The sequence below is a fragment of the Notolepis coatsorum genome (genome assembly GCF_963971535.1).
Source record: "Notolepis coatsorum genome assembly, chromosome: 5".
NCBI classification, from domain to species: Eukaryota; Metazoa; Chordata; class Actinopteri; order Aulopiformes; family Paralepididae; genus Notolepis; species Notolepis coatsorum.
In genome coordinates, this window is record NC_140169.1 from 58,448,306 (window position 1) to 58,461,363 (window position 13,058).

Sequence of the window (13,058 nt, forward strand, 5' to 3'; positions counted from 1 at the left end):
CACCTGCGACCTATTGCGTCCTTACACCACGAGTCGATCTCTCAGGTCATCTGACCAGGGCTTGTTGCTGGCTGTCCCCCGGTCTAGATTGAAAAACAAAAGGTGACGGAGCCTTCGAAACCGTGGCTCCCAGGCTATGGAATGCTCTGCCCATGGACCTAAGATCTGTGGTCTCGGTAAACACCTTTAAAAGGCAGCTAAAGACTGTGTTGTTCAAACGGGCATTTGGCTAATTATGCTCTGTGTAAATCTTTTATTTATTTGTATCTGTTTTTTTTCCTTGTTCTTTCACGTTTTTATTTACTTTTCTTTTAACATGCTGCTACCCTTTACTGGTGTTTTTAATTTACTATGTGAAGCACTTTGTGACCCTGGTCTGTGAAAGGTGCTATATAAATAAACCTTACTTACAGGGTGGACAGCTTGCCCAGGCTGTTGGAGATCAGTTTGATGGAGTCAGGGGGTCCAAATAGGACCATTTCTGACTTGCTCTCATTCAGTTGCAAGAGGTTTTGTGCCATACAGCACTTATTAATGTCTTCATGGCACACCATGAGGCGATCTAAATTGCACCGATCATTAGGTTTCAGCGGGAGGTACAGCTGTGTGTCGTCTGCATAACAGTGGAAGGAAATATTGTATTTTTGAATTATTTGACCAAGGGGGAAGCATGTCGATGGAGAATGGAATCCTTCGTACACAGGTGGAGGAGGTAGGCTTTCTGCGCGATGCCCTCTGTCAGAGGGCAAGCAACAGTTGTAATGGGAGGATCAAGAAAAGAGGGCAGGGTTTGAGATATATCAATCACCGTATTGATTCATTTGGATTGTTTGTTCTCTCTTGGTTTCCCTCTAAATTGTTCTCCTTCATCAGGAGGCATCGAGACGGGCTCCATCACGGAGATGTTTGGCGAATTCCGTACAGGGAAGACCCAGCTGTGCCACACCCTGGCCGTCACCTGTCAGGTACGCTCACTCCTCCACACCCTGGTCAGGTACGCTCACTCCTCCACACCCTGGTCAGGTACGCTCACTCCTCCTCCTCACCCTGGTCAGGTACGCTCACTCCTCCACACCCTGGTCAGGTACGCTCACTCCTCCTCACCCTGGTCAGGTACGCTCACTCCTCCACACCCTGGTCAGGTACGCTCACTCCTCCTCACCCTGGTCAGGTACGCTCACTCCTCCTCACCCTGGTCAGGTACGCTCACTCCTCCTCCTCACCCTGGTCAGGTACGCTCACTCCTCCACACCCTGGTCAGGTACGCTCACTCCTCCTCCTCACCCTGGTCAGGTACGCTCACTCCTCCTCACCCTGGTCAGGTACGCTCACTCCTCCTCACCCTGGTCAGATACGCTCACTCCTCCTCACCCTGGTCAGGTACGCTCACTCCTCCACACCCTGGTCAGGTACGCTCACTCCTCCACACCCTGGTCAGGTACGCTCACTCCTCCTCCTCACCCTGGTCAGGTACGCTCACTCCTCCTCCTCACCCTGGTCAGGTACGCTCACTCCTCCTCCTCACCCTGGTCAGGTACGCTCACTCCTCCTCACCCTGGTCAGATACGCTCACTCCTCCTCACCCTGGTCAGATACGCTCACTCCTCCTTACCCTGGTCAGGTACGCTCACTCCTCCTCACCCTGGTCAGGTACGCTCACTCCTCCTCACCCTGCTCAGGTACGCTCACTCCTCCACACCCTGGTCAGGTACGCTCACTCCTCCACACCCTGGTCAGGTACGCTCACTCCTCCACACCCTGGTCAGGTACGCTCACTCCTCCTCCTCACCCTGGTCAGGTACGCTCACTCCTCCACACCCTGGTCAGGTACGCTCACTCCTCCTCACCCTGGTCAGGTACGCTCACTCCTCCTCCTCACCCTGGTCAGGTATGCTCACTCCTCCACACCCTGGTCAGGTACGCTCACTCCTCCACACCCTGGTCAGGTACGCTCACTCCTCCTCCTCACCCTGGTCAGGTACGCTCACTCCTCCACACCCTGGTCAGGTACGCTCACTCCTCCACACCCTGGTCAGGTACGCTCACTCCTCCTCCTCACCCTGGTCAGGTACGCTCACTCCTCCTCCTCACCCTGGTCAGGTACGCTCACTCCTCCTCCTCACCCTGGTCAGGTACGCTCACTCCTCCTCCTCACCCTGGTCAGGTACGCTCACTCCTCCTCCTCACCCTGGTCAGGTACGCTCACTCCTCCTCACCCTGGTCAGATACGCTCACTCCTCCTCACCCTGGTCAGATACGCTCACTCCTCCTTACCCTGGTCAGGTACGCTCACTCCTCCTCCTCACCCTGGTCAGGTACGCTCACTCCTCCTCCTCACCCTGGTCAGGTACGCTCATTCCTCCTCCTCACCCTGGTCAGATACGCTCACTCCTCCTCACCCTGGTCAGGTACGCTCACTCCTCCTTACCCTGGTCAGGTACGCTCACTCCTCCTCACCCTGGTCAGGTACGCTCACTCCTCCTCCTCACCCTGCTCAGGTACGCTCACTCCTCCACACCCTGGTCAGGTACGCTCACTCCTCCACACCCTGGTCAGGTACGCTCACTCCTCCACACCCTGGTCAGGTACGCTCACTCCTCCACACCCTGGTCAGGTACGCTCACTCCTCCTCCTCACCCTGGTCAGGTACGCTCACTCCTCCACACCCTGGTCAGGTACGCTCACTCCTCCTCCTCACCCTGGTCAGGTACGCTAACACCTCCTCCTCACCCTGGTCAGGTACGCTCACTCCTCCTCCTCACCCTGGTCAGGTACGCTCACTCCTCCTCACCCTGGTCAGGTACGCTCACTCCTCCTTTTTGCTTTCTTTTTTTTGCGTTCGTTTTTTATGTTTTTTTGCGTTCGTTTTCGCTTTAGTTCGTTTTCGTTTTAGTTAGTTTTTTGCGTTGGTTTGAATTTTTTTGCGTTCGTTTTTTGCGCAAATCTTTTTGCGTTCGTTTTTTTGTGTTCGTTTTTTTTGCGTAAATTTTCGCTTTAGTTCGTTTTCGTTTTAGTTAGTTTTTTGCGTTCGTTTTTTGTGTAATTTTTTTATGTTTTTTTTGCGTAAATCTTTTTGCGTTCGTTTTTTGCTTTGGTTTTTTTGCGTTGGTTTTCAATTTTTTTGCGTTCGTTTTTTGCATTCGTTTTCGTTTTAGTTCGTTAGTTTTTTTTTTTTTTTTTTAATACTTTGACCAGTCAGCTGGTTCTTTTAGCGTTTATCGCTTTTTCTGGTAAAGCATGACCGACAGAAACAGGTTGAATGGGGTATAGATCGGGGGAAAGACACTCTGAGAAAATACGGCGAGTCCGGGAGTCGAACTCGTGTACCCCAGATCCGTGACGCGCACGGTTGTCCCCGACGCCGAAATAGCGTCCGAGGTACGCGGTGAGCTACTGGAGCTCTTTCGTTCGTTTTTTTGCCTACATTTTTTGCGTTCGTTTTTTGCATTCGTTTTTTTGCGTTCGTTTTTTTGTGTTCTTTTTTTATGTTTTTTTTGCGTTAGTTTTCGCTTTAGTTCGTTTTAGTTAGTTAGTTTTTTGCGTTGGTTTTCATTTTTTTGCGTTAGTTTTTTGCATTAGTTTTCGTTTTAGTTCGTTCGTTTTTTTGCGTACATTTTTTTGCGTAAATTTCTTTTTGTTCGTTTTTTTTGTTCTTTTTTTATGTTTTTTTTGTGTACATTTTCGTTTTCGTTCGTTCGTTTTTTTGCGTATTTTTTTTTGCTCCCTGGTCAGGTACGCTCACTCCTCCTCACCCTGGTCAGGTACGCTCACTCCTCCACACCCTGGTCAGGTACGCTCACTCCTCCTCACCCTGGTCAGGTACGCTCACTCCTCCTCACCCTGGTCAGGTACGCTCACTCCTCCTCCTCACCCTGGTCAGGTACGCTCACTCCTCACCCTGGTCAGGCACGCTCACTCCTCCTCACCCTGGTCAGGTACGCTCACTCCTCCTCCTCACCCTGGTCAGGTACGCTCACTCCTCCTCCTCACCCTGGTCAGGTACGCTCACTCCTCCTCACCCTGGTCAGGTACGCTCACTCCTCCTCACCCTGGTCAGGTACGCTCACTCCTCCTCACCCTGGTCAGGTACGCTCACTCCTCCTCACCCTGGTCAGGTACGCTCACTCCTCCTCCTCACCCTGGTCAGGTACGCTCACTCCTCCTCACCCTGGTCAGGTACGCTCACTCCTCCTTTTTGCTTTCTTTTTTTTGCGTTCGTTTTTTATGTTTTTTTGCGTTCGTTTTCGCTTTAGTTCGTTTTCGTTTTAGTTAGTTTTTTGCGTTGGTTTGAATTTTTTTGCGTTCGTTTTTTGCGCAAATCTTTTTGCGTTCGTTTTTTTGTGTTCGTTTTTTTTGCGTAAATTTTCGCTTTAGTTCGTTTTCGTTTTAGTTAGTTTTTTGCGTTCGTTTTTTGTGTAATTTTTTTATGTTTTTTTTGCGTAAATCTTTTTGCGTTCGTTTTTTGCTTTGGTTTTTTTGCGTTGGTTTTCAATTTTTTTGCGTTCGTTTTTTGCATTCGTTTTCGTTTTAGTTCGTTAGTTTTTTTTTTTTTTTTTTTTAATACTTTGACCAGTCAGCTGGTTCTTTTAGCGTTTATCGCTTTTTCTGGTAAAGCATGACCGACAGAAACAGGTTGAATGGGGTATAGATCGGGGGAAAGACACTCTGAGAAAATACGGCGAGTCCGGGAGTCGAACTCGTGTACCCCAGATCCGTGACGCGCACGGTTGTCCCCGACGCCGAAATAGCGTCCGAGGTACGCGGTGAGCTACTGGAGCTCTTTCGTTCGTTTTTTTGCCTACATTTTTTGCGTTCGTTTTTTGCATTCGTTTTTTTGCGTTCGTTTTTTTGTGTTCTTTTTTTATGTTTTTTTTGCGTTAGTTTTCGCTTTAGTTCGTTTTAGTTAGTTAGTTTTTTGCGTTGGTTTTCATTTTTTTGCGTTAGTTTTTTGCATTAGTTTTCGTTTTAGTTCGTTCGTTTTTTTGCGTACATTTTTTTGCGTAAATTTCTTTTTGTTCGTTTTTTTTGTTCTTTTTTTATGTTTTTTTTGTGTACATTTTCGTTTTCGTTCGTTCGTTTTTTTGCGTATTTTTTTTTGCTCCCTGGTCAGGTACGCTCACTCCTCCTCACCCTGGTCAGGTACGCTCACTCCTCCACACCCTGGTCAGGTACGCTCACTCCTCCTCACCCTGGTCAGGTACGCTCACTCCTCCTCACCCTGGTCAGGTACGCTCACTCCTCCTCCTCACCCTGGTCAGGTACGCTCACTCCTCACCCTGGTCAGGCACGCTCACTCCTCCTCACCCTGGTCAGGTACGCTCACTCCTCCTCCTCACCCTGGTCAGGTACGCTCACTCCTCCTCACCCTGGTCAGGTACGCTCACTCCTCCTCACCCTGGTCAGGTACGCTCACTCCTCCTCACCCTGGTCAGGTACGCTCACTCCTCCTCACCCTGGTCAGGTACGCTCACTCCTCCTCACCCTGGTCAGGTACGCTCACTCCTCCTCCTCACCCTGGTCAGGTACGCTCACTCCTCCTCACCCTGGTCAGGTACGCTCACTCCTCCTCACCCTGGTCAGGTACGCTCACTCCTCCTCACCCTGGTCAGGTACGCTCACTCCTCACCCTGGTCAGGTACGCTCACTCCTCCTCACCCTGGTCAGGTACGCTCACTCCTCCTCCTCACCCTGGTCAGGCACGCTCACTCCTCCTCACCCTGGTCAGGTACGCTCACTCCTCACCCTGGTCAGGTACGGAAAAACTCACTAAAACCTAACAATAGGGAAAAATGCTCCACAGGCAGTGTGGAGGAGAGAACCCCTAGAAGGGGAGGGGGGGGGGGGGGGGGGAGGAGTTAGAGAGTTCCCATGTTTGTGGTGCTGCAAAAAAGCAGACATGGGGGAAAATAGACATCCTAACTAAACTAGACAGATTAATCTAAAGGTCAGTCCCCGACCAGGTGAGATCATGTCTGTAAAGCACTTTGTAACTTTGTTTGGAAAAGCGCTATACAAATAAAATTCATTCATTCATTCATGATTCCCTCCTCATGCAGTTGCCCATCGACCAGGGAGGCGGAGAAGGGAAAGCCATGTACATCGACACGGAGGGAACCTTCAGACCAGAGAGGCTGCTGGCTGTGGCTGAGAGGTAACGGCAGCTCCTGTTCACCGGCGCTGATCCTCCAACACTTTATGTTTATTTATAGCCCCTTCCGTGACTGTGATGCACAGAGTGAATACACAGTCCCTTATTCCTCCATAGGAAAATCCCACAATTAACTCTGAAGAACTGGTCCTCAGCGAAACACTCGTTGTACAAGTATAGCAGAGAAATTTCAAAGGTACTCAGTCGCACAAGGGTTTCGGACAGACAAACGCTAGGGTTTGAAAGCTCGGCGTTGCTAATAAACATTTTAAATAATTTTTATTAACTGGTCAACACAGCTTTATTTCCGGCATTGGGTGCCTGATGCGCATGTGCTGTGATCACAGCGCAGGCGCATCAGGCAGCTAAAGCCGTTTTGAGCAGTGTTGACTAGTTTATAAAAATTATTTTAAATGTTTATTAGCAATGCAGAGCTTTCAAACCCTAGCGTTTGTCTGTTCCGAAACCCTTGTGCGACTGAGTACCTTTGAAATATCTCTGCGATACTTGTACGAGAAGCGTTTTTGATAGAGAAAAGCGAGACAAAGTTAATTGTGGGATTTTCCTATGGAGGAATAAGGGACTGTGTATTCACTCGTCCAACCTTGTTGGAGTGCATCACAGACCCGAATGGGGCTAGTTTATTTAGGATCCCCAGTAGCTTTTGCACTTGACAAAAGCTACTCTTCCTGCGGTCCGACACTTAAAACAATACAACAATATTCAAGACATAAGTCATTACATCATTAACAATCTCATCCACTCTTAATATCCGATTCAGTTAAGGATGACAGTGTACAAGATACAGTATAAAGTATTAAAATAAAATAAATAGTGCTTCCTGAGACACTGCCATCAATACAATTAACAAACGGTCAATTGGTTTCCACCACTATGCCATAAGGGTTTGGGAAAGGGATGGTAAATTATGCAAATTTGTAATGGTTTCTGAAACGTTCTGGATAATCCATAATCCTTTTCTTCAACTGACAAGCTCTCGACACATTATTGCTTCGTAACATGGGAAATATTCAAAAGGGTTGGGGGTAGGCTGGAGAGGGTTGAAGGTTGATTGATTGATTGATTGATTACTTTATTAACCCTTTCACTACCACACTACCAAATGGTTAACCCTTTCACTGCGACAATGCATAAGGTTAACCCTTTCACTACCGCACTACATAAGGTTAACCCTTTACTATCACACTACAGACGGTTGTGATCAGGCTCTCCCTCCAAAAGCTTTAAATAGCTTCTTTGGAGACCTGGCACACGCACACACTCTCGACGATGATGTTCTCACCATGAAGATATGTATATGTAATATATCGTGTGTGTGAATAAATTCATTCATGATAATAATAATAACTTTATTTGTATAACACTTTTCATTAGGGATGCACCGAAATTTTGGCACCGAAAGTTTTCGGCCGAAAATGGCAAAAAATGGCCTTTCGGCTTTTGGCCGAAAGAGTTTTTTCACCGAAAATATATCACCGAAACAGAAACAACCTAACAACCTTGCGTGTTGTTGTGATGATGTCGCGCTGTCGGGAGTCGCGCTGTTTCTATGTAAACTCTGCGCGCAACGCGTCCAATAAATGCGTCTTTAACATGCTTTTATATCCTTATTCTCTATATGCCCGTCGCGGTTAATCACTGAGTGATCTAATATGCATATTATTCAGAGCGAGAGGGGGGGGGGGATTGTGTTTCTCACATTGACGCTGTCTGTCTGTCGCGCGTCTACTGTGCCAAAGTCCAGAGAGCACATTCAGCTGGGGACTAGAAAGGTGCGCTCAGTAGAGCACAGATGTCCGCTGCGGCAGCCAGAGAAAAGATGGAATTAATGTACTGTATGCATTCAGAAGTGCTGAATAAATGTTTTATGGACCCATAATAGTGATTATTTATTATTTAAGTTAAGTTTATTTTTCCATAATCATAATGTTCCACAACATTGGTAAAAAAAATCTATTCTATGAATCATTTTCGGCCTTTCGGTTTTCGGCCAACTGTTTTCTATTTTCGGTATCGGTTTCGGCCAAGAATTTCCCATTCGGTGCATCCCTACTTTTCATACAGAAGTTGCCGTTCAAAGTGCTTCACAACAGTAAAAAATACAGGCATAAGCGAACATAAAAAAAGATGGAGAGGTAGCAAGGTAAGGTAAATTAGTGTTTCACATTAGGATCTAGCATCCCAATAGGCTCTCTGTTTACAGTTTCATTCAGTAATACAAATAATAAAATTTGTTTAAAATGATTCAGTTTAAAAATAGGCTAAAAATGATAAAATAGAACGGACATACAACAGGGTATTTAACATACAACAGAGCAGTGCATAAGTAAGAAATAATAAAATAAAATAGTTCAATTTTGAATTACAACAGAGCAGTGCTCTTAAAATTACAGTGCTCTTAACCATTTCACTGCCGCACTACCAAAACGGTTAACCCTTTCACTGCGACAATTCACACAGAAGGTTAACCCCTTCACTGCCACACAACAGCCGCCGGTCGGTTGTGTGATGGTAAAGGGTTAACCTTCTGTCGTGTGGCAGTGAAAGGGTTAAAAGAAAGAATTCATTCATTCTCTCTCTCTCTCTCTCCCATCAGGTACGGTCTGGTGGGCGCAGACGTCCTGGACAACGTGGCGTACGCCCGGGCCTTCAACACGGACCACCAGACCCAGCTGCTGTACCAGGCGTCAGCCATGATGGCTGAGTCCAGGTCAGTCCCGCCAGCCTCCTCCGCTCGCTCCCCTGCGTCAGCCTGAGGACAAGGAGGAGCCTGTTGCTTCTTAAAGGAAAACTCCAACATTTTGGGAAATTAGCTTACCGTCTTCTCCAGAGAGAGAGAGAGACAAGAAGATGGATACCAGTTTCCTCTACTGTGCGTTCAGTAGAAAAAAGCTATCTGGCCGCACGTTAGCCTAGCTTAGCACAATGAATGCAAGCGGACATGACCGGGTAGCCTAGCCATTGTCCAACTACTTTTTCGTTTTCCAGTTCCGCGGGTCGCGTTCTGCGATCTGATTGGCCACTGACGTTTCTGGTGCGAGCTGATTGGCCACTGACGTTTCTGGCCATGTGACATGTGCGCCCAATCGCGTGACGCGCCCATTTCCGCCTCGAACAGCAGCAAACTACCTAACGCCTAGTTTATCACTGGTTAAGCTTATAGGCGACTCTTTCGAAGTTGGTTAAGGTTAGAGTTTGGAATCAGGGCTGGCGTTCTATCGCCCTGCTCTAAGACAAACTCTAACCTTAACCAACTTCGAAAGAGTCGCCTAAGCTTAACCGGCGAAAGAAACGGGCGTCACACGATTGGCGCGACCAGAAACGTCAGTGGCCAATCAGCGCACAGAACGCGAACGCGGAACTGGAAATCCGTTGGTAAAAGTATTCAGGCACCCGGTACCAGTGGTGTTCGAGTCAACCCGCGCATCTCTACAGGCTACTGTCTAGGCTCCTTATCCACGCGAGATATTTATTCAACATCATGACATTATTTGATGACATAACTTGCCAGCAGAGAAAATTATAATTGTCTGATTTTTGTTAATAGTGGCAGATTTGGAAAGATATGGCAAATTGTTAACAAAAACTGCCCAATCGGCTTCATTAAATGCACACTTTCTTTTTAGGTATTTTCCCCGCTTTTGGTCTGAATTGCTTTCACACCTCAAACGGACTGCCGGATAGATCCTTTGTAATACCGGCCATGTTGTCTGTGTGATGTGATGTTGTGTGTTGATGTTGTCCCAGGTATGCTCTGCTGATAGTGGACAGTGTTGTGTGTTCTTGTTGTTGTGGGGCGACAGACAGTGGCTCGGGAGGTAGAGCAGTCGTCTGGCAATCCGGAAGTTCCCGGTTCGATTCCCGCTCCTCCCGGGCAGCGTGTCGATGTGTCCTTGAGCAAGACACTTAACCCCTAATTGCTCCCGATGAGCAGGTTGGCACCTTGCATGGTTGCCTCCGCCGTCGGTGTGGGTAAAATGTGAGGAACAAATTGTAAAGCGCTTTGGATAAAAGCGCTATATAAAAAAGCGCTATATAAAAAAGCGCTATATAAAAAAGCAGCCATTTACCATTTGTCGTCCCAGGTATGCTCTGCTGATAGTGGACAGCGCCATGGCGTTGTACAGGACGGACTTCTCCGGCAGGGCAGAGCTGGCGGCCAGACAGGGGCACCTGGGTCGCTTCCTGCGCATGCTGCTCCGGCTGGCAGACGAGGTAGAGAGAGAGCCCCCGGTACCACCATCACCATGACGAGGGACATGTTCACCAATATACTGACCGAGAGACATCATGATGATGACATGTTCACCAATATACTGACCGAGAGACATCATGATGATGACATGTTCACCAATATACTGACCGAGAGACATCATCATGATGACATGTTCACCAATATACTGACCGAGAGACATCATGATGATGACATGTTCACCAATATACTGACCGAGAGACATCATCATGACATGTTCACCAATATACTGACCGAGAGACATCATCATGACATGTTCACCAATATACTGACCGAGAGACATCATGATGATGACATGTTCACCAATATACTGACCGAGAGACATCAGCATGACATGTTCACCAATATACTGACCGAGAGACATCATGATGATGACATGTTCACCAATATACTGACCGAGAGACATCATGATGATGACATGTTCACCAATATACTGACCGAGACATCATCATGATGACATGTTCACCAATATACTGACCGAGACATCATCATCATGACATGTTCACCAATATACTGACCGAGAGACATCATCATGATGACATGTTCACCAATATACTGACTGAGAGACATCATGATGATGACATGTTCACCAATATACTGACCGAGAGACATCATCATGACATGTTCACCAATATACTGACCGAGAGACATCATCATGACATGTTCACCAATATACTGACCGAGAGACATCATGATGATGACATGTTCACCAATATACTGACCGAGAGACATCAGCATGACATGTTCACCAATATACTGACCGAGAGACATCATGATGATGACATGTTCACCAATATACTGACCGAGAGACATCATGATGATGACATGTTCACCAATATACTGACCGAGACATCATCATGATGACATGTTCACCAATATACTGACCGAGACATCATCATCATGACATGTTCACCAATATACTGACCGAGAGACATCATCATGACATGTTCACCAATATACTGACCGAGAGACATCATCATGACATGTTCACCAATATACTGACCGAGAGACATCATCATGATGACATGTTCACCAATATACTGACCGAGAGACATCATCATGACATGTTCACCAATATACTGACCGAGAGACATCATGATGATGACATGTTCACCAATATACTGACCGAGACATCATCATGACATGTTCACCAATATACTGACCGAGAGACATCATGATGATGACATGTTCACCAATATACTGACCGAGAGACATCATGATGATGACATGTTCACCAATATACTGACCGAGAGACATCATCATGATGACATGTTCACCAATATACTGACCGAGAGACATCATGATGATGACATGTTCACCAATATACTGACCGAGAGACATCATGATGATGACATGTTCACCAATATACTGACCGAGACATCATCATGACATGTTCACCAATATACTGACCGAGAGACATCATGATGATGACATGTTCACCAATATACTGACCGAGAGACATCATGATGATGACATGTTCACCAATATACTGACCGAGAGACACCATGATGATGACATGCTCACCAATATACTGACCGAGAGACATCATCATGATGACATGTTCACCAATATACTGACCGAGAGACATCATGATGATGACATGTTCACCAATATACTGACCGAGACATCATCATGACATGTTCACCAATATACTGACCGAGAGACATCATCATGATGACATGTTCACCAATATACTGACCGAGAGACATCATCATGACATGTTCACCAATATACTGACCGAGAGACATCATCATGATGACATGTTCACCAATATACTGACCGAGAGACATCATCATGACATGTTCACCAATATACTGACCGAGAGACATCATCATGATGACATGTTCACCAATATACTGACCGAGAGACATCATCATGATGACATGTTCACCAATATACTGACCGAGAGACATCATCATGACATGTTCACCAATATACTGACCGAGAGACACCATGATGATGACATGTTCACCAATATACTGACCGAGACATCATCATGACATGTTCACCAATATACTGACCGAGACATCATCATGACATGTTCACCAATATACTGACGGAGAGACATCATCATGAAGACATGTTCACCAATATACTGACCGAGAGACATCATGATGATGACATGTTCACCAATATACTGACCGAGAGACATCATCATGACATGTTCACCAATATACTGACCGAGAGACATCATCATGATGACATGTTCACCAATATACTGACCGAGAGACATCATCATGACATGTTCACCAATATACTGACCGAGAGACATCATCATGACATGTTCACCAATATACTGACCGAGAGACATCATCATGAAGACATGTTCACCAATATACTGACCGAGGCCGCATGCTCCTGCACCTGTCATACAACCTGTCTAATCAACACTAATGGAAAATACGGGTGCATCTCAATAAATTAAGAATATCGAGGAAAAGTACATTTATTCCAGTATAATTCAATTCAAAAAGTGGAAATCATATATTATATAGACTCATTACACACAGGGAATTTCAAGCCCTTATTTCTTAAAATGTTGATGATTATGGCTTACAGCTAATGAAAATCCAAAATTCTGTATCTGAGAATATTACATAAGACCAATAAAAAAAAATAGATATATATTAGGGGTGT

The 13,058-nt window shown here is 46.3% G+C and overlaps 1 protein-coding gene across 1 annotated transcript in view; it reads left to right on the forward strand.

The window, feature by feature from the left end:
* Nucleotides 1–13,058, forward strand: part of rad51 (RAD51 recombinase) — a 38,206-nt gene that overhangs the window by 21,639 nt on the left and 3,509 nt on the right. Inside the window, exons 5-8 of the mRNA XM_084314504.1 lie at nucleotides 874–965; nucleotides 6,057–6,151; nucleotides 8,766–8,879; nucleotides 10,255–10,384. Coding sequence (XP_084170630.1) covers nucleotides 874–965; nucleotides 6,057–6,151; nucleotides 8,766–8,879; nucleotides 10,255–10,384 — 431 coding nt within the window. The remainder of the gene's footprint in view (nucleotides 1–873; nucleotides 966–6,056; nucleotides 6,152–8,765; nucleotides 8,880–10,254; nucleotides 10,385–13,058) is intronic.